This window comes from Corvus cornix, chromosome 3 (assembly GCF_000738735.6).
Source record: "Corvus cornix cornix isolate S_Up_H32 chromosome 3, ASM73873v5, whole genome shotgun sequence".
Lineage (NCBI taxonomy): Eukaryota > Metazoa > Chordata > Aves > Passeriformes > Corvidae > Corvus > Corvus cornix.
The window spans coordinates 22411909-22436851 of record NC_047056.1 but is presented as its reverse complement, the minus strand read 5'-3'; the positions used below and the strand labels follow the sequence as shown (position 1 = coordinate 22436851).

The window sequence follows — 24943 nt, the reverse complement described above, 5'->3', positions numbered from 1 at the left end:
GTAGACAACACTATCAGTTAGGCATTAAAAGGTATCCTGGTTTGTTTATTTTTCCTCCAGAGACAGATCATAGAATCACAGAATAGCTTCAATTGGAAGGGACCTTAAAGATCATCCAGTTCCAACCCTCCTGCCCTGTGCAGGGACACCTTCCACTAGACCAGGTTGCTCAAAGCCCCATCCAACCTGGCCTTGAACACTTCCAGGGGTGGGACATCTACAACTTCTCTTGGAAAGCTGTTCCAGTGCCTCACCACCCTCACAGTAAAGAATTTCTTCCCACTATCTAATCTAAACCTACTCTCAGTTTGAAGCCATTCCCCCTTGTCCTGTCACTCCAGGCCCTTGTAAAAAGTCCCTCTCCATCTTCCTTGTAGGCTCCCTTCAGGTACCGCAAAGCCATGATTAGGTCTTAAACAAAGCCTTCCTTTTTCTGAAGATGCAGGAGAAGGTTGAATTCCAGAAAATCCTTATACATCTTATCTGTAGTTTCATATTAAGTTTATCATCCTAAGTCAGGGGCAGGCCCAACATCCTCAGAAGGAGAGGAAGGGAGGAGGCACCATGCCCTGTACTGTGATTGGCATCAACAATAAAGCCCCTTCCTGTCCTCCCCACAGCCAATCCAAACCACTTTATCCTGATTCACACCAGCCAACAGCACAGACTTAGGCAACAGTCAAAGAGGAATTTTAATCTAGATGGTAGTAATGCTGTTATATATTTTTTACCACAGACATCCAAGACCAGTTTGCTTAAGTCTGTGCCACAGCACAAACGTGTTTGTAAGGGAGAATTACTGCCTATTTTAATGCCACACAGTCAAGTGTTGCCCAAAAGCTCCATAGGTTGGCATGTGCAGTAAGAGCTGGAAATTGTTCTTCCTAAAATACCACAATTGTTTCTCATTAGTGCTACTGATGCATTTCAACTTAATAAAATGTTATAAAATCCATTGCACCATTGTTAACTGTGGCTAAGAAAAGCAATCCTAATGGCATGGATGAATCCAGCCAGACCACAAGGGATTACATAGTTTGATTTGCTCAGCCTCGGTCTCATAACAAAAAGGCAGAAGGAAACAAAAGTAAGGTTTCAAAATTATAGATATAGTTTCATAGTTACAGATGTAACTGTAATGCTATTTTTGCTTAGATTTATTAATCTACTATGTATTTAGAAAGAAAAGTTATTAAGGAAAGTAAAAACACAACAGAAACTCCTTTTATTAAACAGAAGTGATGCAAGTAGAAGATAAAAACCCTTTCAACCATCTGCTCCACTCTTCTCTCTTTTTCTCCATATAGAAATATCAGTAGTCCCAGTTTCACTGAGCTCCTCTGAATCTGTACACCCCCTTGTCAATCCCACGTGGCCCAGGCTGGAGCACCTACCAGTGCTTTATGCCTCATCTCACACTGTCTCAAATGCAAGTTTCTCTAAGGTCCCAGCTTTCACCTCCCTGCTCTACAGCCCCGAGGTTTCCAGTGGAAATTGTAGGCTCTGAGCAGGACACCCACCATCCACCATGTTGTTCAGGTGGGGATCCATCCCCAGCTTTAAGGTTGAAAAATTGTATTAAATGTCATTTGGAGATTGATAAATAAAGTCTGGTTAGTGGTAGAACTCAGATCTTTCCACTTGCTTCCACTTAAAGCTGTCAAGACTGACAGACAGCAGTGGAAGCCACTATAATTAGATTTGGAGGGGAGGAGGAAGGAGAAGACAACAAGCTGATGTGTTGAGATTCTGAAAAATTATCAAACAAGATGTGCCTTGTGTTAATGAAGAATGGTACATCACAGCAAATTCAGTATCATAGAACCATAACTGCTTATCACACTCAGCTGTGAGAACTTTGTACTGACTTAATTGAGGTCAAGAATTAATTGCATGCCTTTCAGATAACACTTCTAAATGGCAGCATCTGTCTAAAGAGAAGACATTAATTCAAACCTTTTAGGCCAAACATTTACAGAGAAGCAGAAAGTGCCAGTCAGAGCAAGAATGGGAAAAAAGTAAGTAAAATGTTATCTTGTCATAAAATGTGTCTTGACTGGCAAACTGTAAGTATGGATCAAAGCAGTAATATGCTGGAGGAATAGCTAGATACAGCAGAGCGTAGGCTTGAGTATTTAACCCACTACTTAATGTTCTCTTCTCTGTACTTGTGTATTCCAGGGAATATTGCCTCCCAAACCCAGCCTTGCATCCTCTTTTCCATTGTTAGTACTCAGTGATGACTGAGTTAGACACTTACCAAGGCAACGCCACCAAAGATGAACACAAAAATAAACAACAGTTGAAGAACAAATTATGTTGCATTTGTTACAGCTTGTTAATAAGGGGTCTCAAGCTTGACTGGTGAAGAAACAGGACATACTATGGGGTGGTCCTTGAATTCCAGCCTATCTTGGTGCCTGAGATTACCAGCTGACAACCTAGCAGGGAGCAGCCGTGGCCAGGGCAGTGTCTCAGACATGAGCATCTCCAGGAGTATCTACCATGCCCAGTGATAAACTCTTTCTTTTCCTGATGGCAGGGAGGAATGGAAGCAGAGGCCTGACACCTTCTAGTTCCACAGCAGCTATTGCTGTCTCAGGTTGGGGTGGAGGCCGGTAATTTGGAGTATGTAAATTATATTGCACATTCCACTCCCTACAACACATGCTCTTATTGTGGTAACTTCTGTCTCCAAGTGGAGGTAGTATAGGAGTTGTTACATTCCTTGAATATTGATCATCCCTCCCCTAGGGATGTGGTACACATTAAAAAACAAACAAACAACACCCCCAGCCAACCAACCCCAAACCTAAACCAACATCAGTCGTTAGATGAATGGACAAAAACATTCCCTGGGCTCCGCTCTCCAAGATGGCAGCAACAGGATCTAGGACTGCAAGCAAACATAAATTACACCTGTCCAAATCCACAGCAGAAAGGCTCACATTCCAGTTGAGGAATCTCTGCCATTCATTATGCTGCCAGGTGCCTTCACACTTGCTCCTGGCCACTAAATTTTCCCTGTGAAAGGTGAGCAAGGAAGGGAGCAGCCCTAACACGCACGGTCAGGCAAAGGCAGCCGCTGACTGTCAAGCTGCGAGGCTGATCTGTACTGCTGCCCACCACACACATGCACAGCTTTTCCCACCTCATTCTGCTCCTCCTCCTCTCTGACAGAAACTCATAAGCATCACAACTTTTGCAAAGGTAACTTCAGGGAATTACAGAATCACTAGGTATATTTGGAAGGACTGCGTGCAAGCACTGCTGTGCAGGATGACCTGTTAGAAGCTACAAATTATGTCTCGAGGAGATGGATGAAAAAGTGCAAGTTGGCAGCTGAATGAAGACACAACTGAGTAGAATTCCACTTGTTAATTTGTAGAATGAAGGTAATAGATTGCAGGGAAAAAAGTTGATCAAGATTGCTCAAATACACTACGTAATACACCCTGGAGAAGTCTAAACCATTGCATAAAGTCAGGAAGACTTGCAAATCACTGCTGTAACCAACACACCCAGGAGCAGTCATTCTTCACCTCTGTTTGCCAGAGGCCTTAGAAAACACCACTATTTGACTTTATGATCAAAACAGAAAGATAAAAACATCGACTTGCAACTTGAGTCTTGCAATGCTGCAGCTCAGAGATCAGCAGCTGCCAAAACCCCGCAGTCTCTGGTCACCATCTTTAAAAACAGATGAAAAATTAAATATCCTTACAAAATAAATGGATTAACATTCTGTTCCAGTAGAAAAGCATTGCGTACCAGAGAAAAACTCTCTGTACCCTTGTTCACAGAAGCTCTTCACCCTGTGAGCTGTGTTGCTGAGATCCTACCCAGCCTGTAACAGCTGATCAAGTTCACATCGAATTTCAGCTGAACTGTTATAAAAATCCTGCAGGGTTTCCACAAAAGGTCAGCACAATGTATGCAAATGCATGATGAAAGGATATAAATGAACATACAAGATAAACAATATGAATTCCTGATTAAAAACAGTTCAGCTGAACCTAGGTATTATATAAACACCAAAGATGACTTTTTATAATCTGATCATCCTAGTCAGTGACTTCATTATGCAGGGAAACATGAGCTGGAATACTCAGATTTTTCAGTGCATTCTACAGTTTCACATGTGGAGCCATTTGCATGCATTCAGTTCCAGGCAAAGTCCACTGCTAAGTACATCTGTTGTCTGCAAACAGACCTCAACAGGGCTGCCTATTTAAACACAAAAAAATTGAATTTTGGATCTATGATACAATGCATGTAAAATCTAGCTATTGCTTCCAGCTAGAGGAAAAAGAATGCTCATGGACAAGGTTCCTGTTTTAGCAGTTCAGAAGCACTAATTCTGTTACATTAGACCTAATCATTGAGAACATTTAAATTAGTCTTTAATCAGCAGAGCTTCATTACTTAACATGTGCTATTTGAGTGCATTTATTAAATGCACTGTATTTCCCCCTCCTCAAAACTCAGATACCTCGAGCTCTTTTTCAGATTCTCTTTTAGAATTCATCTTTAATCTTTGCTATTATAGAAGTGTAAGTTTGTCCAGTTTCTCTTATCTTCCACCCTCCTTCAGAGTAACAGTTGCTTACATATGCACAAATACTTTAAAAGCTTACATTCCTGAAGATACAAAGCTTTCATGCATCTCCAAAATACTTTAGTAAGTGGAATGCCCATGCAACTGCAGCTCCCTCTACTCCTAGGTAGCCGAAATGATTAAAGAAACTTATTAAATAATTAATCACAAGTACCATTCTTTGTCACAACTGGATTCTTTTGCCATTGCCTGGATAACACAGATGAATATTTTACTGTATCAGGTTGTATGTCTTGCCAGGCTTGTAATTGAAGTGGCCTGGAAGTTTAATATTTTAGTGAGGCACAAATGAGTCATGGTCTCAACTGCCTGTGCTGAGCATGAATTATGCACCTCATTTTAACAGCAGTCCAACACAGAACTATGGCAGACATCCTGTGCCCAGTGTCAACCCTACTACAGCGTTAGGGGGATTTGTCCTACATTAAAGGAAACTTTTGTCTACATTTTGTTTAGAAATTCAATTCCTGTGAATGGCTTGTGAATCCATGTAGACTGTTGAGTAATCAAATCACTGGTGAACAAATTATATCTCAGGAAGAACAGCTGTAGATTGATGCTCTCTTGCTGGACAAAGTCCTTTCCACCTCAGTCCTCTAATTTCAGCTGTCAGTTTTTCATTACCAACACCACAGCTAGAACTAAGGATGGGTACAAATGAATCACTGCTCAAACAGCTGAACTGCTGTGACTAACCCAGGCTCCACAGCTTCTTTAAAACACTGGTCAAAGTCTTCCTGAAGTAAAGATAAAGGACAAAGGGAGTTGTGTTTTTCTTCACAGTGATCTCAGTATTTCTATACTCTAGTGTACTAAATAAATTTATTACTTGTAATCATTTCTGTGAGCACAACCAGAGGATGCTGGGGTTTTTTATCTCTTCCAAAGGGTGGAGATGAGGAAACAAACCAGACGATAATTACAGTGATAAATTTTTAAATTACTAATTTGCCATCAACTTTTATCAACTGCAGGTCACGCAAGTGCTACCCAAGTCCCACCCACAGGATGGAGTGGAAGACACTTGGCTTGTAAAACTTCTTTCAAGTTCCTGTGCTGCTTATCGTTTACTCCTTGAATGGCCAAGTATCAGGCACAGCCCAGCAAGACTGGGCATTTGAAGGTCAAACCAAAACTAACTGAATTGTCTAACAATCCTGGTGGAAGGACAGATTTTACTGAGCATTTGGCTCTTTTTAAACTTATTTTTTTTAAGCCACGCTTCCTGGAGTCAATTACTAAAAATAAAAATGAGGAATGAGATTATGCTAAGCATGATTTATGGCTGTCATCATTGGAGAGAAAGCAGCTGAAAGTAAAAGCTCAAGAGATTAAAAGTGGCATTTTTCAAATTTATTCAGATTGCACAGCAGAGTACTTGAAGTGGTCAATGCCAACTTCTCCCTGGGCTGCCTTGAAGCTGCTGGAAGTGGTCAAAGATTTACAGGAAGAGGATGTCAAGCTCCCAGCAGTTTTTCATAGCAAAGAATATTTTCATCTCTGCCAGGAGGAGATAAGTGGTCACACACAGGTGAGAACTCATGAATCAGAAAAACCACATCACAGGTAAACAGGGGCTGACTTGGCAGTGGATGTCTGAAACCAGAACAGCCTCTAAGTGCTGTTATTAGCCATGACTGGAAGGGCAGTGCCCAGAAAGCACAAAGAGCAGCAGAAAGGCACATCTCAGGTGATTAGACAGGCATCACAGAGGGCTTTCCCGTCTGTCTTCTCACAGCAAGAACTCACTGTATTTGTACTACAGAGCAGGCCTCATTGAAAACAAATTTCAAGTTCCATATCCCTCTTGGTAAGCTTTCTGGTGAGGTAGTGTTTACACATATTCAGTGAATCATCAACATTCCCATCTGCTATTTAGTACACTCACATCCCTAAAGGGCAGACCTGAACATGAGTACCTGATCTGCAATACTGGTTTTTGTTGAAAAAAGGTTTAATAAAAAAAATCCAACAAACTGATTCATCAGCATGGCATTTAAAAATATTTTTTCTCAAAAGCATTAATTACCTTTTAAGTTCTGCACTGGTTTTGTTATCTTGCCAAGTTGAACTACTGGAGGCATTGCAGCACAGTTAAGAGTCATGGGTTGTATCCTCCCTTTTCCTATACAAGAAGAAAAAATATCCCTCCACAAAACAGAACAGTATTTTGTATGACCATAGTGATTTCTTAAAGCTCTGAACAGCAAAACAAAGAATTAGGGGTTTGTTGTTGTTATCTGGTTTGGTTTTGTTTTAAATAGGAAAGCCAGCACAATTGGGTGCTTTTTTTAGGGTCAGGCTGAAATACCAGAACTACAACTAAACCTAAAGCCTTCAAGCTATTCTTCTGGTTCATCTCTATTGACCCACTCCCCCCAAAATGAAAATCAGTGTATGTATTTGTTCTTGACCGAATTTACATAGGCTAACAGAAATACAAATCTCTGTAGTGGATCTGTGATGTGGCTTGTACTACCCAGATGCACTCTCAGAAATTCCTACCCAACTAACAAAGACTTTGTCCACATTAAAACTTAAACCCTTACAACAGGAGAAACAAGGAAAGCTCCTGCATCTCTCTCACATGGCACAGAAGGCTGTCAGGAAAACCTTTTCCTCTGCAAGGGTGAAAATGCACATCAATTCACTACTGGTGACAGACAGAGATAAAGGAAATAAACTATTAGAGTTTGTACATTGGAGGAAGGACCAGCTCACTGCTTACATGTGTCAGCTTCACTGATGAGCAGCAATAATTAGCCTAATTAGTTAAAATTGCTTTTGTTTCTCCCTCGTGGAATGAGGGAAAGACCTTCTGAAGAAGTCATACATTTTTTGTCAATTATTACAACTCCTGAAATTTCCTCTGTGTCTGAAGTGGGTGACCAGCTCTGAGGGGGTCTCCATCCACTTCACTCAGCGATCTAGTCTGGACACTGTCATTTGCACAGACCAATTTCTGCAAATATGAAACTAGTGCCAGTGGATTTCAGGCTAAGGGATAAAAGCCTAGCTTTAGCCAGAACTTTTGAGTATTCATGTAGGAATAACACTGGTACAAACTGCAATACATGAAACCTTGACCTCTGCACACCTTGGGACTTGGTGAAAAAAGGCGAGTCAGAAGCCCTCATCACTCACCACTGTGAGCTGCTGCTCACACGCATTGCTGGCAAATCTGGACATATTCAAGCACACCTCAGCTGCTCCAGAGCAGAGACTGACACTCACACAGGCTTGGCCCCAGCCACTGCTCCAAAGGGCCTTCCTTCCCTTCTGTTGCCTCACTCACTCGTGGGGGTGACTCAGAGCAGCCGGGAAGGCTGGGCAGCTGGCTGGGAATGACTGCAGTGCTCTCTGCCCACTCCTGCTGCCCATGCAGAAAAGCCACAGTTCAGATGGACATGAACACATTGTTTCCTCCAGACTCCTGTTAAATACAGAAATACACTGCAGGTGCACAGTCAGCCAGTCCAACAGCTCACTATTACTTCCAGGATACACCACACATCTTCCCCAGCACCTTTCTTGTACTGCCTGCATTGACCAAGTCGCTGTACAGTCAGACAAGACAAACCAGCTGAAAAAACACCCTAGCCAAATGGAACTGTTTTAAGTGGATAAACTCATGATCTGATCCAAAGAGCAACGCTGGAGTCAGGAATAAGCACAAGAGAGTCCCTTTTCAGCACTGCCACACACCTAGACGGTGTCAAGTGAAGCATGAAACTGTACCCTGAAGATTCCCCCACCATGTTTGGCAGAGTCCACCCATCCACATCACACTCAGTTTATATTTATCCCAGTCTCTTCCAGCTCAACTGCTACTCCTTGGATTTTCTCCGTACTTAGCTGTGTGTTAAGCACGGACAGCTCTTAATTTCACATTAACTGCATTCCTAAATTTAGAGCTTCTAGGAAGCAAGGAAGGGCTCCATAAAATGGATTGCCAGCAAGTCACATACTTAAACTGTTGAGCAAAGGTATTTTAAATCAGCCAACCCACACAAGTCTCTTATTTTATGCTATCTTCTTTCAAGCTTTGTAGTCACCATTGATACCCATTTAAAAAACCTTCCAAACAATTGCTTTTATTAATCACAGTTTTAAGAGACTTCTGGAGAACTCCACACTCATATCTGAGGGAATGTAAATGTAACACTCCCTGTCTATAGGGGAAAAAAAAGGATTATTTTTACGTCTGTGAAGTGGCTATGGCCTAAGTTTTATATCTATACAATAAAAGAGCTTCAGTATCTCCTTGACTGCTCTACTGAGTCACTGGTTCAGCACTGACAAGAAGAAAAATCAGCTTTTTACTATAGTTAGGTGTCCAGCAGACTAAAGTGTTTAAGGCATTGTTACAGGCTCTTTCTAACCTCAGAATTTCTCTCAAAATTCACTGAACACTGCTCTTACCTTATCTAAGATCCTTGTATCAGGAGGCTAAGTGCAAACTTTATTAACATACGACCAAGCTGCCCTTAATTTTGATACCATCACTTGGAGGTGGGCAAGCAAGAGGTAAAGACTTTATCCTAAATGCAAATAAGAAAACAAAGAAACAAAAAAAAGCTTCCTATTTCTCAGCTGACAATCAGCAGAGTAGAGCAACTTTCTGAAGTGCAGACCTGGGATGACTGCTCACTGAAATGCAGTAATCTGTAACTTCAGTAGTGAGTTTGAGCAGCTGCTGTTTGTCAGAGAGATGTTCCTTGGAGTACAAACAACTCAGGAACTATCAGGGGTCGCTAAGATAGGCTTGTTTCCTGGTAACACAAAACAGCACCTGGCTTAAAAATTCAGAGGGGGAGAGGGCAACTGCAACACTGCATAATATGCCCTGTTAAAAAAGCAGTGTAGCATTCAATTTTCCTTTGATTTCAAGAAGTGTTTTTGTCTCAATCACTCTCTCTGCTTTGGAGGTGAAAATGTCAAGGTTCTGGGTAAGTCTGCTTTTGCTCAGCATCCCAGGTTGTGTCCTTGGAGGCACCTATGTTTGTGAAGCAAGAGCAGCTCCCATAGTGCTGGACACAGAGCTGCAGCAGTCAAGCAGAGAGAGCTACCAGTTCTTGGGCTTTACACAACTCAGAACTGCTTTGAGAGCTGGCAGGGCTCCTAAGTTCCCCCCCCCCTCTATTTTTTCCCCCTGCCATCTTGGTTTGCACAGTGCAGACACCTGAGTACACCTGCACTGCCACAAAGGGAACAGATTGTTCAGGGAAGATGCTGTTAGGAACTCAAAGGACGTGTGTGTAAATATGCTGACCAAGGACACAGCAAGTACTTTAGGCAAACAGAAAGACAACAACCAGAAAAGAAATGAAGCCAATTCGAAGGCAAGATGCCTCCATACTGTGTTGTATGAGATCTCTCTTTCTCTGTATGCATACACACACGCACTGAATATCACTCAGAAGATATTTTAGGAAAGCAATATAATTCAGTCAAATCCTATCAATTCTTTCAGTAGGTTGGTGGGGTTTTAAACTAAAGTTGTGGTATCACTAAATAAATAATTCTTAAAAGTTTATGCACCTGTTTAAAGAACCATTAAACTTGCTTCTAGACCTGTGCAATTCCAGTACAGTTTCACAGGACTTAAGTCAAAATATATCCCCTATAAAATACAAAAACTTCAGCTATATTCAGGCATATCAGTCCTTGGGTAAGATGAGGGCATATCCAAGGAAACAAAAATAGGAAAGGAAGTCTAAGATTCCATGAATACCCACGATGAGTGCAACTTTGGGAATAATTTTTGAAATACACTTGAATGACCTTAGCAGGAGATTACACTCTAAATTCCAGGGGAAGGTAGAATCTGACAGCGGACATTCCTTCCCTGCCTTGCATCCAGTTCCACATTGCCTGGAGCAAGGGATCAGCCAGGAATCTAGAAATGACACTTTCTGGCATGCCTGAGCACATGTTCACAGGAATGTGAGCAGCAAGTACTTCCGAGAGTAACTGGCTACACCATCCTCCACCATCTGAGGAGAAGCCAGGTCACATTACAGAGCCTAAGCACCACAAACTATTGTCTTAACGCTGAACTGCACATATTACCAGCACCTCCAGTCATCTTCATTCAATCATCTCTCCTCCTGCTCAGCCCAACAATTTATCCCAGCTAGATGAAAGCGTATCTCAGTGATTAGGAACAGATCATGACGTAGCTGTCTGCATAAGCCCTTCTGTTGTTTGAATTCTTAGCAGCTGTCTCAGGACCAATGTCTAGCCACTGAATATTTTCTTTCTTCTGCCAGTAAGTGAAACAGATCTGAATTGTCTTCCATTATCAGTGTGCAGCTATGCATAGTAATCAAGTTACTGCTTTGTTTACTGAGAAGCACTAAGGAGATTTAAGTTGGGTCCGTATGTCAGAAGTGCTTTCCAAATTCTTTGTTGCACATCTTCAAGTACAGGCACCAGAAACAGAACGCAGGAATCAAGCAAGAATAACCTCCCTGCTTCCACTAATAGTCAAGGATCACATTCACTGCTGATAGCTCCAACAGCAGCTTTCTACATATTGCTTTAACCCTTCCTCACTTCTCTTTAGGTATTTTGAGCAATTGTCTGCCATGGAACATGTGGTTTCTGTTGAATTGACAAGTGTATTTCTCAGTGTATTAGGAATAAAAATACACCATGTTAGAAAACAAACAAAACACACCCCCAAGAATAACCTCACTACAAATCTAACAAAACATAAAACACTGTGCTTACATAAAAGGACAATTTACTAAAGGTCCAGGGCCTTTCCTGATCAGCACACACATATAATTAACCTGCAAATGAGCCAGCATGAGAAATCCTTCAGAGTTTGTTAGAAATACAGGTATTTGCACAGCAATCCAACTTCCTATACGAGCTAATTTCCAATAAGTAGTAATTGCAATTTTCCTCCCCCTGCAATCTCCCATACATAACATCCACATTCTCAGCCTCCAATTATTATTTGCTTGGCTTTAAAACTGATACAAGTTCTTGGAGTTCTAGAGGCCTCTCAGATCAGGTGAGCAGACTTGTTTAAAGAAGGAACACTTTTTTCAGCTGTACTAGGGTTAATCTTACCAGCTCACAGACCGTTAAGCTTCAAGCCAGAGCAGGGCTTTCCCTGGATGAGTCTGGGCTTGTTCCTGCTAGGCTTCTCATAAGTTTATCTATGCACTGGGAACATCACATGACTTACGAGAAAAGTTTGTTCCCCAGTGTAGAACAGTGTCTTGTACTTTCTGAGTTGTTTTGGAATGGCACCATCAAAGATTTCCACCAACATATTGGTCAATAACAGAGAAAGAAACACACATTCATTATGCAGGATAAAAAAACCTGTTTGACCTCGTAGTCCTCCTTTTTTTTTTTTTTTTGCATTAAAATACAGAGGGTTTTGTGGTAAAGACACTGATCTATGGCTTTAATGAAAAAACCCAGCTGACCACAAGGAGTTCAGATCTTCAATCTGACAGAGAACATACATAACACCAGGTCAATCACCTCTTTCTGGACCATTTAACTAGATGTAGCTGCAGGTACATATATGCATGTGTGCACACAGCTGTATGTATAAACACATACACAAAGCTGTAGGCATGGAACCACAAAAGTGGGACAGAAACCACCAATTTCCTCAGTCAGCTTGAAAGGCAGTGGCACTTGGTGTCTCCTGTTCAAAAGCAAAATCATTTAAGGAGTATGCTGCTCAACTTCTCCCCACTTTTGTGTCTTCTGTTTCAACCTTTCATCCCAATTATCTTTTCTAGTTAGGATTACAGCCTGACTAAGATATTATGACATCTAGCATCATCACTTCAATTTTTATTTTTTTTAGAGAGTCTCAAGCCAAAAGGAACTACTATGAGTAACACAGAAAAAAATTCTTCATCCTGCTATGCAAAGGAAGCCTCGGCTTACAGCAATTCATTATCATATTCTCTGCACTTGAAGCAAGCAAAATCTGTAAGCTCCAGTCGGCTCCACAGTGAAATCACCTTGAAGAAATGACAGTATCATGGGAATTTGCTGAGAAAATAACAACAAAAATTTCTGCTCCAGCGAGAGGGATTAAGCCATTTACAAGCTGAAGTCTGTAAGAGCCATCCTTCCTCCTCCTCACTCAAGTGGGTCCTACTTTCCTGCAGAGTGATAAGCAGAGACTTTTTATGAAGAGAAGGTGAAGGTCATGTTATGTGATCTACTGCCTGAAAGTCTGGACACAGAGTTCAGCCTTTTATATCACAAAGGAAGCATGAAAATTATGTATGAAGCAGTGTATTTCCAAAATTATTCTGGATCGATTTCTAGTATTGGCAAAATTCTATTTCAAGTTATCTTGTAAAATTAACAATTAAGATTAGAAAGCTGGTCAAAGACTACACAAGATTACAAAGCCTTTGGTATAGAAGACTCCTTTTAAGGAACAAAGCCGTTAACTTGCAAGTTGTCATTCATTTAAATTTCCCTCTTAAAAGAGCAAATAAAAAAACCCCCAACAAAATGAAAGGCTTCAGAAATATAGATGCATGAAAATTTAAAAACAACATGGTAATATTTTCTATATCATCTGAGAGACAGTGATTATTCCCACCTGTAAAACTCTGCCTCTTGCAAGACTCCCCAGACAGCAGGCCCTCAAGCAGTCTCCTCCCTCTGCAGGACTGGGTATCACAAGTGAGCTGCAGTTTTTTTCCTTTCAGCTGCATGCATTAAGTAGTGCTGATGAATTGTAACAACACACATACACCAGCCAAATACTGCAACTTGCTATTAAAATGTCAGAAAAAAAATCTATGGATATTCCTGCCCATTCCTTCACATTAAAAGATACACACTTGGTATTACACTCATTGCTGTATAACCAGCCAAAGTGAAGTGTTTCCCAACATCCTGTACGCCTAACATTAGAACCTATGTGCTTCAAAAAGCAACAGCATGGAAAGTACCAGTCAGCAAGCTCTTAGTGTCCCCTGCTATCATAGTTTATGAAGTCTGCTGGAACACGTTTGTAAACAAAGTTAGAGAACAGGTAGAAGTTTATAGTAAGAGCACAACTCCAAATTTGAACAGCTGCCTCGGCTGAATCAAGTTCAAATTTACCCCGGATAATTTAAAAAGCAACAAATTGGCATCTGAGACTTTCTAGGAGAAGGTTATAATAAAAAGTCTTCCAAAAAAATTTAAAAAAAAAAAAGTCCAAGAAAAACTGCAATACCAATTGAGCAGGACGGAGTCACTTCTGGGAATCAAAACCGTGAGTAGGCGGTTCTCTGCTGCTGCTGCTGGGATGGAGGCTGTCCTTGCTGCTGCTGGAGACGAACCTGCTGCGAGTACGGGTCCTCAAGAGACTTAACAAAAATAGTTGTTTTAGGCCCAGTTTTCCAGACAATACCATTTGAATCTATCACAGAGGACTCCACAGTGATGTTGTGGGTGCCAAGGATCACAAAGTTTAACAGAAACTGAGTGCTGAAGTAGTCGTTGTGCGGTTCCACCCTCTGCTCCATTTCATTGGTCATGTTGTCGATAGGAATCTGAGAACACAGATGGAAGGTTAAAACACCATTTTATATAAGCCTGCCAAAAATAAGTTTTCAGCTCTCCACTTGAAGGAGAGAGGAGAAAAAAGGAAAAATCTGTCCTCAATTTTTCTAAACCAATACATATGCATGCTTGAGACAGCTTGACAAGCTAACAAGTCATCTTCTACCCGAGGTTCTACTTTTCCACAAAGTAATGTGAGTCAAAGATTACACACTTCCCAGTCCTGTTCTTTCACAAGCCATTGACTTTCTCCTATTCCCCCTCAAAAAAACCACCAAACAACAACAAAACAAACAAAAACCCAACCCCAAAACCCACCAAAACAGCCCTTTCACTAAGTATCACATTAGCAGAACCTAAATCTCAGTCATGCAATCTTTGATAAAACTGTTGACTTTAATATGTGCCTCCTCAGATGCTATTTCATGTGGACAGTCTGTCCTAACAATTTCCACAAACAAAAGAACCTTAAAATGACTATAAAAAATTTCAAGAGACTATATGGTAGAGAATAATCTACTCCTGGTTTGGTTTTTTTTCCCTGTGGAGTTTTGTATGATATATAACTAGGCCGAGTTTTCCTCATCTCAAACTGATTCCTAATGACTTGTTCTGAACATCACAAAGCCTCTTTGCTTGGAAGAAGAGCTGTTACAAAAAGGTATTGACATATTGCAGCCTTAAAAATCCCAGATCCCCCTCCACACGTTACGCTTGGCTCTGGCCAGCGCTTGAATGGCAACTGTCAGGAGTGAAAGGATTACAGAACCACACATTCATCTCAACCTGGAAAACCTGAAAATTCTGCTGCCCAGAGTCAAACAAAAGAAAAGAAAAACACAGCAAAAAAACTTAAGACTCCTCCTGGCTCTATTCCATCCATACCTTATAGTCTTGTCCAGATTTGCTCTGCAGCACTGAAGAGACATTTAGACAGACAGACTGGATTTTACGGAAAAGGCCTGGTTTAGATCCGTGCTGAACCACTCCTTCCACCTTGAGGGCCAATTGCTGGTTGTTTTGTACTGCTATAGGTTCTGCTGGGTTCCTTGGAGACGGGGATAGAGCAAGCTGGAACACAAGTAAACAGAGCAAAATGTCATTATAAGCCTCCAGAAAAGCAAACAAAATTCAAGGATGAAACAGGACACCTTCTTATAGAAAAATTTCCAAGGAGAGGGTGGGTAGGAGAAGCAGCAAATGGAAACACAGACATTATCAGAGACTCATTACTATTTTATTTAATAAACATCATCAGCAATAGCAGATAATATCTTTATATCAGTTTCATTCACTACACTTCTTCAAAAGATGTGGAAAAAGATCTTCCACAGAATAGCCACAGGTATATTAAGCTGAACAAAGAAGCAAAATGCAGTAAGATTGAATATTAAAAAACTTAAGGCTTTCACTTTTCCCAGAAAAAAGAAGCACTTGACTAAAACAAAAAAACCCATGACCATAGTCATATATAGTTATTCTCAGTCAGTGTGCTGATATATATGACAATTTTCTTCCAAGGCAGTAAATATTGCTTTTTAAAGGAAAAGAAAAAAAACGATACAAATCTATAAAAGCTGCCTTCCTAGGACCAGAATTATTTCGCTTTGCAGACTCAGAATCAACAAAAATTCCAGCTACATTTTATCTTTAAGGCTTTGCAATCAAACAACTGAATCCCACTTGCCTACGTCACAGCCTAGTGGCTCTGAACAACCATCCATACATGTTATTCAAGTTATTCCTAACAGATTAACCCAAATGCTATTTGCAGTTATGTATCTTGATTAAAAATGCTGAAGCTTTGTGCTTTCAGTAGGGCTTCTCAAGAAGTAAAGACTCTGTAAAGAGAAATTTGAGGCCATATTTGAGCAGTACATACCTTAATACTTGTAGACTGCAGCTTTTGGAAAAAGTACCTTTGAAATGAAAGGGGCACCTTCAACAAGGCAATGACAGCATTGCACAGACAAGCTGTATGCTGCAAGAAACAGAGCCAAAACAATTGAGAAAAATTATCATTCATGACACAGGAAAAAGACATGTGTTTGAGGTACTGAAACAGCAGGAATTTCCATTATAAGTCCAAAAATATATTAATACAGTCATAGAATTACAGCCACTAAGATGACAGTGACTACATTCAGCCTCTCTGTTTATGTTCTGCCCCTTATTGAAGGAGGTATTCTGCTCTGGAAAGAACAAGGTAGCCAAGCAAAAGAAAAATACAAATCTTTCCAGTCCTAGTGTTAGAGTCGGCAGAGCAGGATCTGCTTAAAACACTCATACACAAAACCAGCACACACAAACCCTCAAATAAACAACTCCCCTCCAAGCAAACAACACTGGCATCTATCATGACTTAATGCAATGCAGTAATTAAGTTTTAAGCCTTGTCTACTCTTCTTTTCCCTGCTGCACCATGCCTCTGGCTCATATGAACACAAGCAGTGCCACTGAAGTCCCCAAGCTGCCCTGGTGAGGAGCCAGTCACAACTACGTTTACAAGGTTTACCTTTGCTGTGGTTTACATGACTCATTCCTCTATTCTATTTGGAACTGGTAAAGACTGTTGAATTTAGAAACCAGGCAAATAAATGCCAGCCATGACAAACAAACTACCTTGTTCCCACTAACATGCACTTCAGCTTTATGATGTTCACTAGCAGGAAGAGACAAACCCACCAGCCCTGTAAAGGAGAGCGTTATCAGCTCACTGCTTGCACCTGGCACACTCCACTTCGTGCTCTCTGATGATCTGCTTTGATAAGAGAAATGCTACGCTCACAAAGCACAGTTCACCACCACCAGCTCAGGGACTAAAGCTAGGCTGCTGTGTGGGAGGGGGAGAATCCCTTCACAGCAAGAACGTGAACGAAGACAACGTGCTCCAGGTTTGACAGTGAGTGTGGTGAGGGGGTCTGGCAGAGACCTGACAGTACTTGTAGTTACCTTATCAGCATCTGCTGTGCTGTTAGCATGGAAATTTTTAAAAGATTACTTTTAATCAGACCAGTAAGGTTACAGATGCTTTAGCAAAACTGTTTTTGAAGTGTTTTTAAACAAGTGTGTCTCTGTAGAGACTGTTTGTGTCAGTAATGTTAAATAACTGAGAATGCTTCCCAGTTTCTTGCCAAGCACAGATAGATGGAGTTGATGGGGTTTTGCCCCCTTTCTCTATACAATATACATTTAAAACTGTTACTTGCCAAGTAAGACACAGGAGCATATTTCCTGTTGAGGGATTCCACTTCCTCTAGTACATGATTAAATACAGACATCATTCTTCTTTCATATTCACTTTCAACATGAGCTGTTCCATTTGAGCTATATTCCTGGAAACTGAAAAAAAAATAACAACAAAAAAACCCAACCTTTTCATTGTGTCTAACTTACTTTTCTCATCATAACCTGGAAGGCACACTACCAGACAGACCCAAAAAGACATTACAACCTGAAATCCATTAAGAAATGTCTTTCAAATTGTTTACTCTAACTTTTTTACTATTTTTCCACTATAACACTTGCCCTTTATATTTAAATCTTTCTTAACTACCACTCACTCACCACTTTCTGTCCCCACCCTCTCACCTGAAGCAGTGACAGTTCTAACAGACTCAGCATACTTACTTCCCCTGGCCTTTATTTAACCCTGCAGTGTTTATAACAGTTACGAGAAACTCACCACACAAAGAAAGAATGCCAGTCAGAATTGAGACTAAATCTGGAAGTTTATCATCTCCTGCTTTGAAGACAATTCCATCTCCTAGACACCCAGCTTCATACAAATTTGACTAATACACCTTTAAGCAATGCTTAATTCATAACGAGTACTACAGACACTTAGGATGTTCACCTTTATCACCAGCTATAAAATCACAAAAAGATTTTATCCACAGTATTTTCCATTTAATCTCCATTTAAACTCTGGGTGTTTTAAACAGTGATTCAGTTCATCAGTACTTCAAGGTTGTTTTCTAGTGGATTGAAGTCCACTGTTAGAAAAAGAGCCAGAGGTGATGGCTTCACATTAAAAATTTGAACTAGTTTAGTGCATGTACTTTCACAACTTTGAAGGAAGCTAAGATGCACTTACAAGTGCAAGCAACAGGTATGGGATCTAACACACAATGACACAAATTAAAATAAGTGGCTAAAGGAGAGATTAAAAGTTCAAGTCTATATTTAGGACAAGTCTATTATAGTGCTGTCAAGAGCAAAATCAGTATAAAATACAGAACTCAAAAGAGAGTCCCCAGCCTGCCAGGTACAGCACAGCAGCAACAGATCCTCAAGCCTGCCCAGAATATAATTAGAAGGGTCTACTGAGAAACTTTCTGAGCATTCCTTGAATTCCTAGGTTTAAAGCTCCAAGGATTCATTAATACGCAGAAAAGGAGTATGCAGTTAACCATCAAACCTACCTTGCAGATTCTGGATCCAAAATCAGAGCTTCTATTGCATGTGAAATCAACAGGCAGCTCTGCTGTTGTCTGATGTCAACACTAAGGAGTTAAAAGACTTTCAAAGTTGGCACCTAAAGCAAGAAATGTAGTGTATTTAGTGGCACTCTTCCTTGCATCTGAGAAGTAATCCTACAGTCATTACTAATTTAGTAAACAAAGAGCAAGAACTGTGAAAATACCAAGTTACATGCTGCTCCAATTTTTGTGTGTTGTTTATGAAGTAATTCCAAACAATAGTACGGTAATGATTATTTTCAAATAGGTTTGAAGCAAAGGACAGCTAATTTTTATGTTATTAACTTTCAAAATGACTTTATGGCAGTCTTCACAGAAAAGAGGATTTTTACGAGAAGGAAAGTGGACAAATTGTAAGATTTTTAAAAGGATACAGTTCTACATTCCTTAGAGTTGCTGAGTCTGCATCAAAAGATGACTGATACAGATCTCCGTACCGTGTAGCCAAGTTTCGGAATTCCTCCATGGAGTGTTTCATCTGCAGAGACAATGTTACTAGGCAAAAACACAAAGCAAAGCAAAACAAACAAAACCCCACATATCCAGAAAACCACTACACTGTAGCATACAACACTGAAGGAATAAGGTGGCATATTTGAGAAAAATTCATTAAGTTCTTGCTTCTTCACTCAGATAAAGATTACCAAAGTGACAGACTCTCATCCATGCATTAAACAGCTACTTTTCCTACACCAACAAAACCTCCTTGGGTTAAAAACAAAGCAAACAAAAAAAACTCCATCAACAACCTCCTCCATCAATAAATAAAAATAAAAAATAAATAAAAATAAAAATAACTGATAAAGCAAACTGCTATGTCTTTCAAGGACTACCCACTGGTTGCTTCTGGCAGACCATGTGCATTTAGAAGCAAACCTTCTTGGTGTTCCATACAGTACCAAGGCAGTTGCCAACACTCAGCAAAAGGAGTTGCAGAATGATCCTCAGGTATATGCATGTATTCTTCCTTGGTGTACTCAGAGTGTCTGAGGTGTTTCAAATCAAGGTGTGAAAAGCCTTGCTGCAAGTTTGAGTGAACCAAGTGACTTGCCACATGCATTTCCTTGGAAGCTGTGTGTGTCACTGGAGAAGAAAACACACGTGCACACTCAGCTTCAAAACACAGCCTGCTACAGGCAGGTGTTTTCAGAGCTACAGGTGAAAACCAAGGTCCACTATTCAAAAAAACCCACTTCACAACTACTTTTCATTTCTTTTGTCAAACAAGTTTGCTGAGAAGCAGAATTCATACCAGAGTCACAAACATAACTGCACAAGAGCGGAACGGGAGCACATGCCTGGTTAGAGATGCGTCCACACCTTTGGAGATCGTTTCCCGATGTCATAGCAATCGTTGTGGCAATAGCTGGTGGTGGACTTGTTTTTAGGCTGTTGCAGGTACAAATAAGTTGAGAAAAAGCTTGCAGAAGGTCAATCCTGAGTTTCACAAACCCACACTGAAAGCTCAGAGGATTAAGTGGTGTACTAGCAGCCTGAAATACAATAATAGGGATGTTGGCAAACTAGGTCAAAAGCAAAAATGATAAAATTACACTGCAGTGTCGCTGAACAGTCTCATCAGACAACTGAATTCTTAAGTTCAATTCTAAAAGCTGGTGTTTTAAAACGACATTTAACAGGTTGCTCAATTTCAATCACACTAAATATAAATGACAGAAGTTACACAATTACTAAGTCATATTCCAAGCATATCACCCTTGTACCAAATGCAACTTAAGCAGTGAAAATGCTATTAGGGCACCTATTTCCTTTTTCCTAGGCCAAGCCATTGGGCTTCAAATGACATTAGCCCAGATAGTCTTTACCATAAGAAAGTGTACACTGAATTGGATGGCAAACAGAAACACGAGGACTGAAAAAGTGATTCTCTGCATCAGCCAGAAGAGAAAAAATTGGCTGAAGTAACCCACAGCAAGAGGAAGGGGTGGTTTTTTTGGAACTGTGACCTGGATGGGAACATTGTGAAAGCACGGAACCTTGCATTTGATGAAGAGACACAGTCTAGTGGTAACTAAGAACAGTAAATAACAGAACTCCAGGAGGGTAGACAAGCTGCTATTGTTCAGAAAATACAGTTCTGTGAAGCTTTGCTCCCTAAGAGCTTATCTGACTGGTAGAAGCATCTGTGACAGCTTAGGACACCCAGGAGGGGGTAAGCTGCAGTACCCAAGGTTTGATACTAGTTAAGCCAAAAATACACTATTTATTTTTCCTAAACTGATGGATTTTGAGAAGAACAAGCCCTCTGCAAAACAAAGCACTGGGACTATCTCTCAGACTCATGCCTATCTTCCCCCGTGCTCCTTATTCCCCACCAGGTCATTTCCCAAAGCAGGAAGTTATAACCTACCCCAAAACCTTACTAAGAACCATTTCTTTCCTGGCAGAAGACCAGAGAACTAGTTTCTCACAGAACATCCCATCATCTGAGAAGTGGCCCACTACTGACTAAAGTGAGGAAACATCAGCCCACTGCAACCAGTTTAAACTACTGAATTAGATTTCAACTGAAAAAATAAGACCATTTCATACTCGAGCCATTAAGCCTCTCTTATCTATCACTTTGCTTTTCCTTCTCCAAGGGCACAAAAAAATCTCTTTTGAATTGGAATTGTTCAGTTTATTCTGCAAGGATGGTTTCAGAAAACCCTCTGTGGAAGAGGGCTACACTGCACTGTAATTGCTCCAGAGAGACTACATGCTTTTAAAGAGTAAAGTACTTATATCAAAAAATCCAGACATTTTTAGTAGCACAAATTGGACTTGATTCTTGTAAATGGAAATACAAGCTCATCTCATTAATACTGCAATTTACCTGATCTGCTGTGGGCAATAAATGAATTATAATTCTTTTTTGAAAGTGACAGAAATATTTCTTTGGCTCAGCCAAGTTCTTCAAATACCACCACTTGCTATCGAGATATTTGGAATTAGTACTACTTAACCAATGGCTGTATTAGTGCTTTGTTCAAGTTCTGTATCTTCTTTAGATTACCAGCAGTGAAAAATAAACCCAGTGCTTCCACTGAGACACATGATCTGTGCCAGAAGGAGCAGGACCCATTCAAAACCTTTGCTAACCCTACAACGAAGTACACAGCAAGACCGATGGGGACTGTGGTCAATATGCTCCCTGACAAGTAAGTCCCTGTTCTCCCACAGGGTAAGGGAGAACCTCTTATCCATAAAGCAGTGGGACTTCTTTCCCTCAAGTGCACTAATTCCAATGAAAGAACACTCTGCAGTGCAAGATAGAGTTTTATGTGTATCAAGGAGGAATTGAGAAATTTTCCGACAAGATCAGGCACTGTCTGAATATTTCATCATTGCTTAATGGGGCTGACTGAATATCTGCAAGACATTTACTGACACTGTGTTTTCCAGCTACAAAGTGGAGCAGCTACACAAGGTTCATCACATGCACCACTGGTCTGTGGTACCAGCAGTGCTGAGTCATGCTCTGCACTGAAACAGCAGCAACAGGAAAGCTCGAGTAAGAGAGAAGAGACAGCAAAAGCCTTCAGCAGGAAGGCTGTCACGTGCATTTTATGGCACTTTGCTCCCCTTGGAGAGGCTGAGTTCTATAGACAAGCAGTGAGCGGCTCCTTTTACAGCTGATACACTCAAGCATGGTTGGGAAATTGTTCAGAGTGAGGCAACAAGTCAGCAACAACCAGCAGTAAAACCTGATTTCTTCCTCTCTCACCTACAAAACCTCTACTTACTCCTCTGGCCCTCAATCATCCACAAGGAGGGCACTGCACCCAGAAAAGCACTATGTGCAACATGCAGGAACTGATGTCATCAGAAGAGATGAAGACAGGAATCCTTCAACATAAAAAAAGCCCTGAACTCCAGGGAAAGGGTAATTAAATTACTGGATCACAGAATGACCTATTTAAGCAAGTTATTTTCCTGCCTGTATTAAATATTAACATCTAATTAGATGAGGTCCTCTTCTCAATGTCTTCTCTATGTTAGAGAAATCTTGAAGTGTTGAATTAAAAGTCTTATTCACTCAGCCAACAGTTAAAGACAAACACTTCAGGGCTGATGAGTCTTTCTCACTGAGGACAAAAGTAGCAATTTATGTCATTTCAGCTTATTCTGGAACGTTTTATTAATAAATAATAATATCTGAACTTTATTAAAAACGAATGTCTGAATTGTCATGACCCTAACAGTCCAGTAACTAAAACAACAAAGCAGCTTCACTGAAGAGGCATACAGAAAACTGTATGTAAAGATTTCTTCATGGAAACTAAAATATGAAAGAAAGCATTGTGTGAAGCTGGATCATCTTTTGTTAAGAAGCAACTTTACAGTAGGAACTGAAGGTCCCTATTCATTAATGCCTTTTTTTTTTTTCTTTGTTTACATTCACAGACATCATACAGCTTCTTGCTATTTTTACCACTTTGGAGAAGCAGAAAGCATTTGCATAAAAAGCAGGTACCAGTTGGATTTGATGAAACTGAATTGTCTTTCCTCCTCTTACTAACTTGCTGTTAGGATTCTATGAGATCACAATGTCAAATACAAGGCAACATGAACTCAGAAGGAGGGAGGAAGACGATTGAATCCTTCTCTGTATTTCAAGAAGACAGCAGCCAATTTAGGCCAATTCCCAGGCTTGGCTATTACAATAGTTTTTACTCAGCCAAAGCAAGGAGTGGAAAATTATAAAATGATAACTTTAATTAAACAAGATCTGTCACATTTCCTATGATCTAATCAAGGCAGGAAATGAGGGGTGGAAGGAGAAGAAAAAGCAAAGAGAAATCTAGCTAATCACACTTGGCTGAGCTACAGGATCTTTTCTCTCAAGATGCAGTGTGTTACAACTGAGATGCCTGCAGAGAAGAACCAGAGAGTCTGGCAGATGCCAGACATATTTAAGAACTTTTCAGAGAGTTAAGAGCAGAAACCAGAGAGCCATGATGCAGTACACAGAACATCACCACGAAAGATGTGTGCTGACCGTCAGTGACGCTATTCCTTTGTGGTAGGATTTTAAGGCTTCGGCAATGCAGGAGAGCGCGGAGCTGTAGTTGTCCTCCTGCAGGCCTGTCAGGCACTGCTCTGCATGGGAGAACTCCTTCAGGCTGTTCAGCCAGAAGTAGAAGTGTTCTGAAGCCACCTGAGTCAGCAGGCTTTGATACAGTTCTCTGGCCATGTCGTGGTTGCCCTGTAATGACAAGAATGTTTCTGAAACAGGACATGAAGCAAGGCTGGGATTTTCTACAAAACTTACACAAATAAGAAAACAAGAACATCTTCAGGACTACTCCCAGCTTCAAAAGAGAAACAATGAAACTTTTACCAATCATCTGATCATGGCAATCTTAACAATACATAAAAGCACAAATGCTTATTTTATGGAAATGCCAGCCTGTATAAAGTGTAGTATTTATTTATACAAGCCAATTCAATAAGATGAGAAACAAACATGGAAATTTACCTCATCATCTCATATTAGGGTTTCTGTGTAATTCTAACCCCAAATATGAAGCTACTGAAGGGAAAAGGGCAACAGTATCTTTTTCTTCCTTTCTTCACATTGAAGAAAGAGAAGCATACATCAGGATGACCTGTATCACATTCTGAAGAACAGTCAGACAATACAGATTAGGTGTGTGTTCAAGAAAGTGCCAGCACATCACTTACTTCCTTCTCAAATACTTCAAAAACACAAATGAAAAAACATTTTGATGGGATGAGTGTCCTAAATGATACATATCTGAATGAGCATTCCAGGGAATTAAGAGGGAAAGTGATTTTTATTTTTTTCCCCATTCACTTCCTCCTCCCAAGTCCTACGATCTTCCTTATTCCCTTACCCAATTCAAAGAAATCCCGAACATCCCTTCAATCACAGCAAACCATTTTTCTCCAGGTATTTTCACTTACCATCCTGGAAGCCTGCCTGGCTATCCTGTAGGCTGTCCATCCATTGGAGGCATTCTCAAGCTGCTGTTTAATAACAGTTTTGATTTCTGTGGACAAAGCTTTCTGACTGGAAACAAATATCACTGTGGCAAGAGAAACCTAGTAGAGAGTGGAGGAGTGAGGAAGAAAGTTATATTTCAGTAACTAAAGAAAAGAAAAAAAAAACCAAGCCAATTCTGTTTTATTTTGGACTCAAAACTACATAGAAAATTACATATATATGTTTTAACTGCAGAACTTCTCAGTCATTATCTTTTAAGTAGTTACAGCAATCCAAGTACTTCTTGCAGATAAAAGTAATTTTCATTCAAAGAATGTCTACTCT

The 24943-nt window shown here is 40.4% G+C and overlaps 1 protein-coding gene across 1 annotated transcript in view; it reads right to left on the bottom strand.

Moving 5' to 3' along the window:
* Positions 1 to 1202: 1202 nt before the first annotated feature.
* Positions 1203 to 24943, bottom strand: part of INTS7 (integrator complex subunit 7) — a 36886-nt gene continuing 13145 nt past the window's right edge. Inside the window, exons 13-21 of the mRNA XM_039567956.1 lie at positions 24580 to 24717; positions 23651 to 23857; positions 19947 to 20141; positions 19023 to 19126; positions 18592 to 18660; positions 17377 to 17509; positions 16050 to 16148; positions 15053 to 15238; positions 1203 to 14157 (exon numbers count right to left, since the gene is read on the bottom strand). Of these exons, the coding sequence (XP_039423890.1) occupies positions 13870 to 14157; positions 15053 to 15238; positions 16050 to 16148; positions 17377 to 17509; positions 18592 to 18660; positions 19023 to 19126; positions 19947 to 20141; positions 23651 to 23857; positions 24580 to 24717 (1419 nt within the window). The 3' untranslated portion in view covers positions 1203 to 13869. The remainder of the gene's footprint in view (positions 14158 to 15052; positions 15239 to 16049; positions 16149 to 17376; positions 17510 to 18591; positions 18661 to 19022; positions 19127 to 19946; positions 20142 to 23650; positions 23858 to 24579; positions 24718 to 24943) is intronic.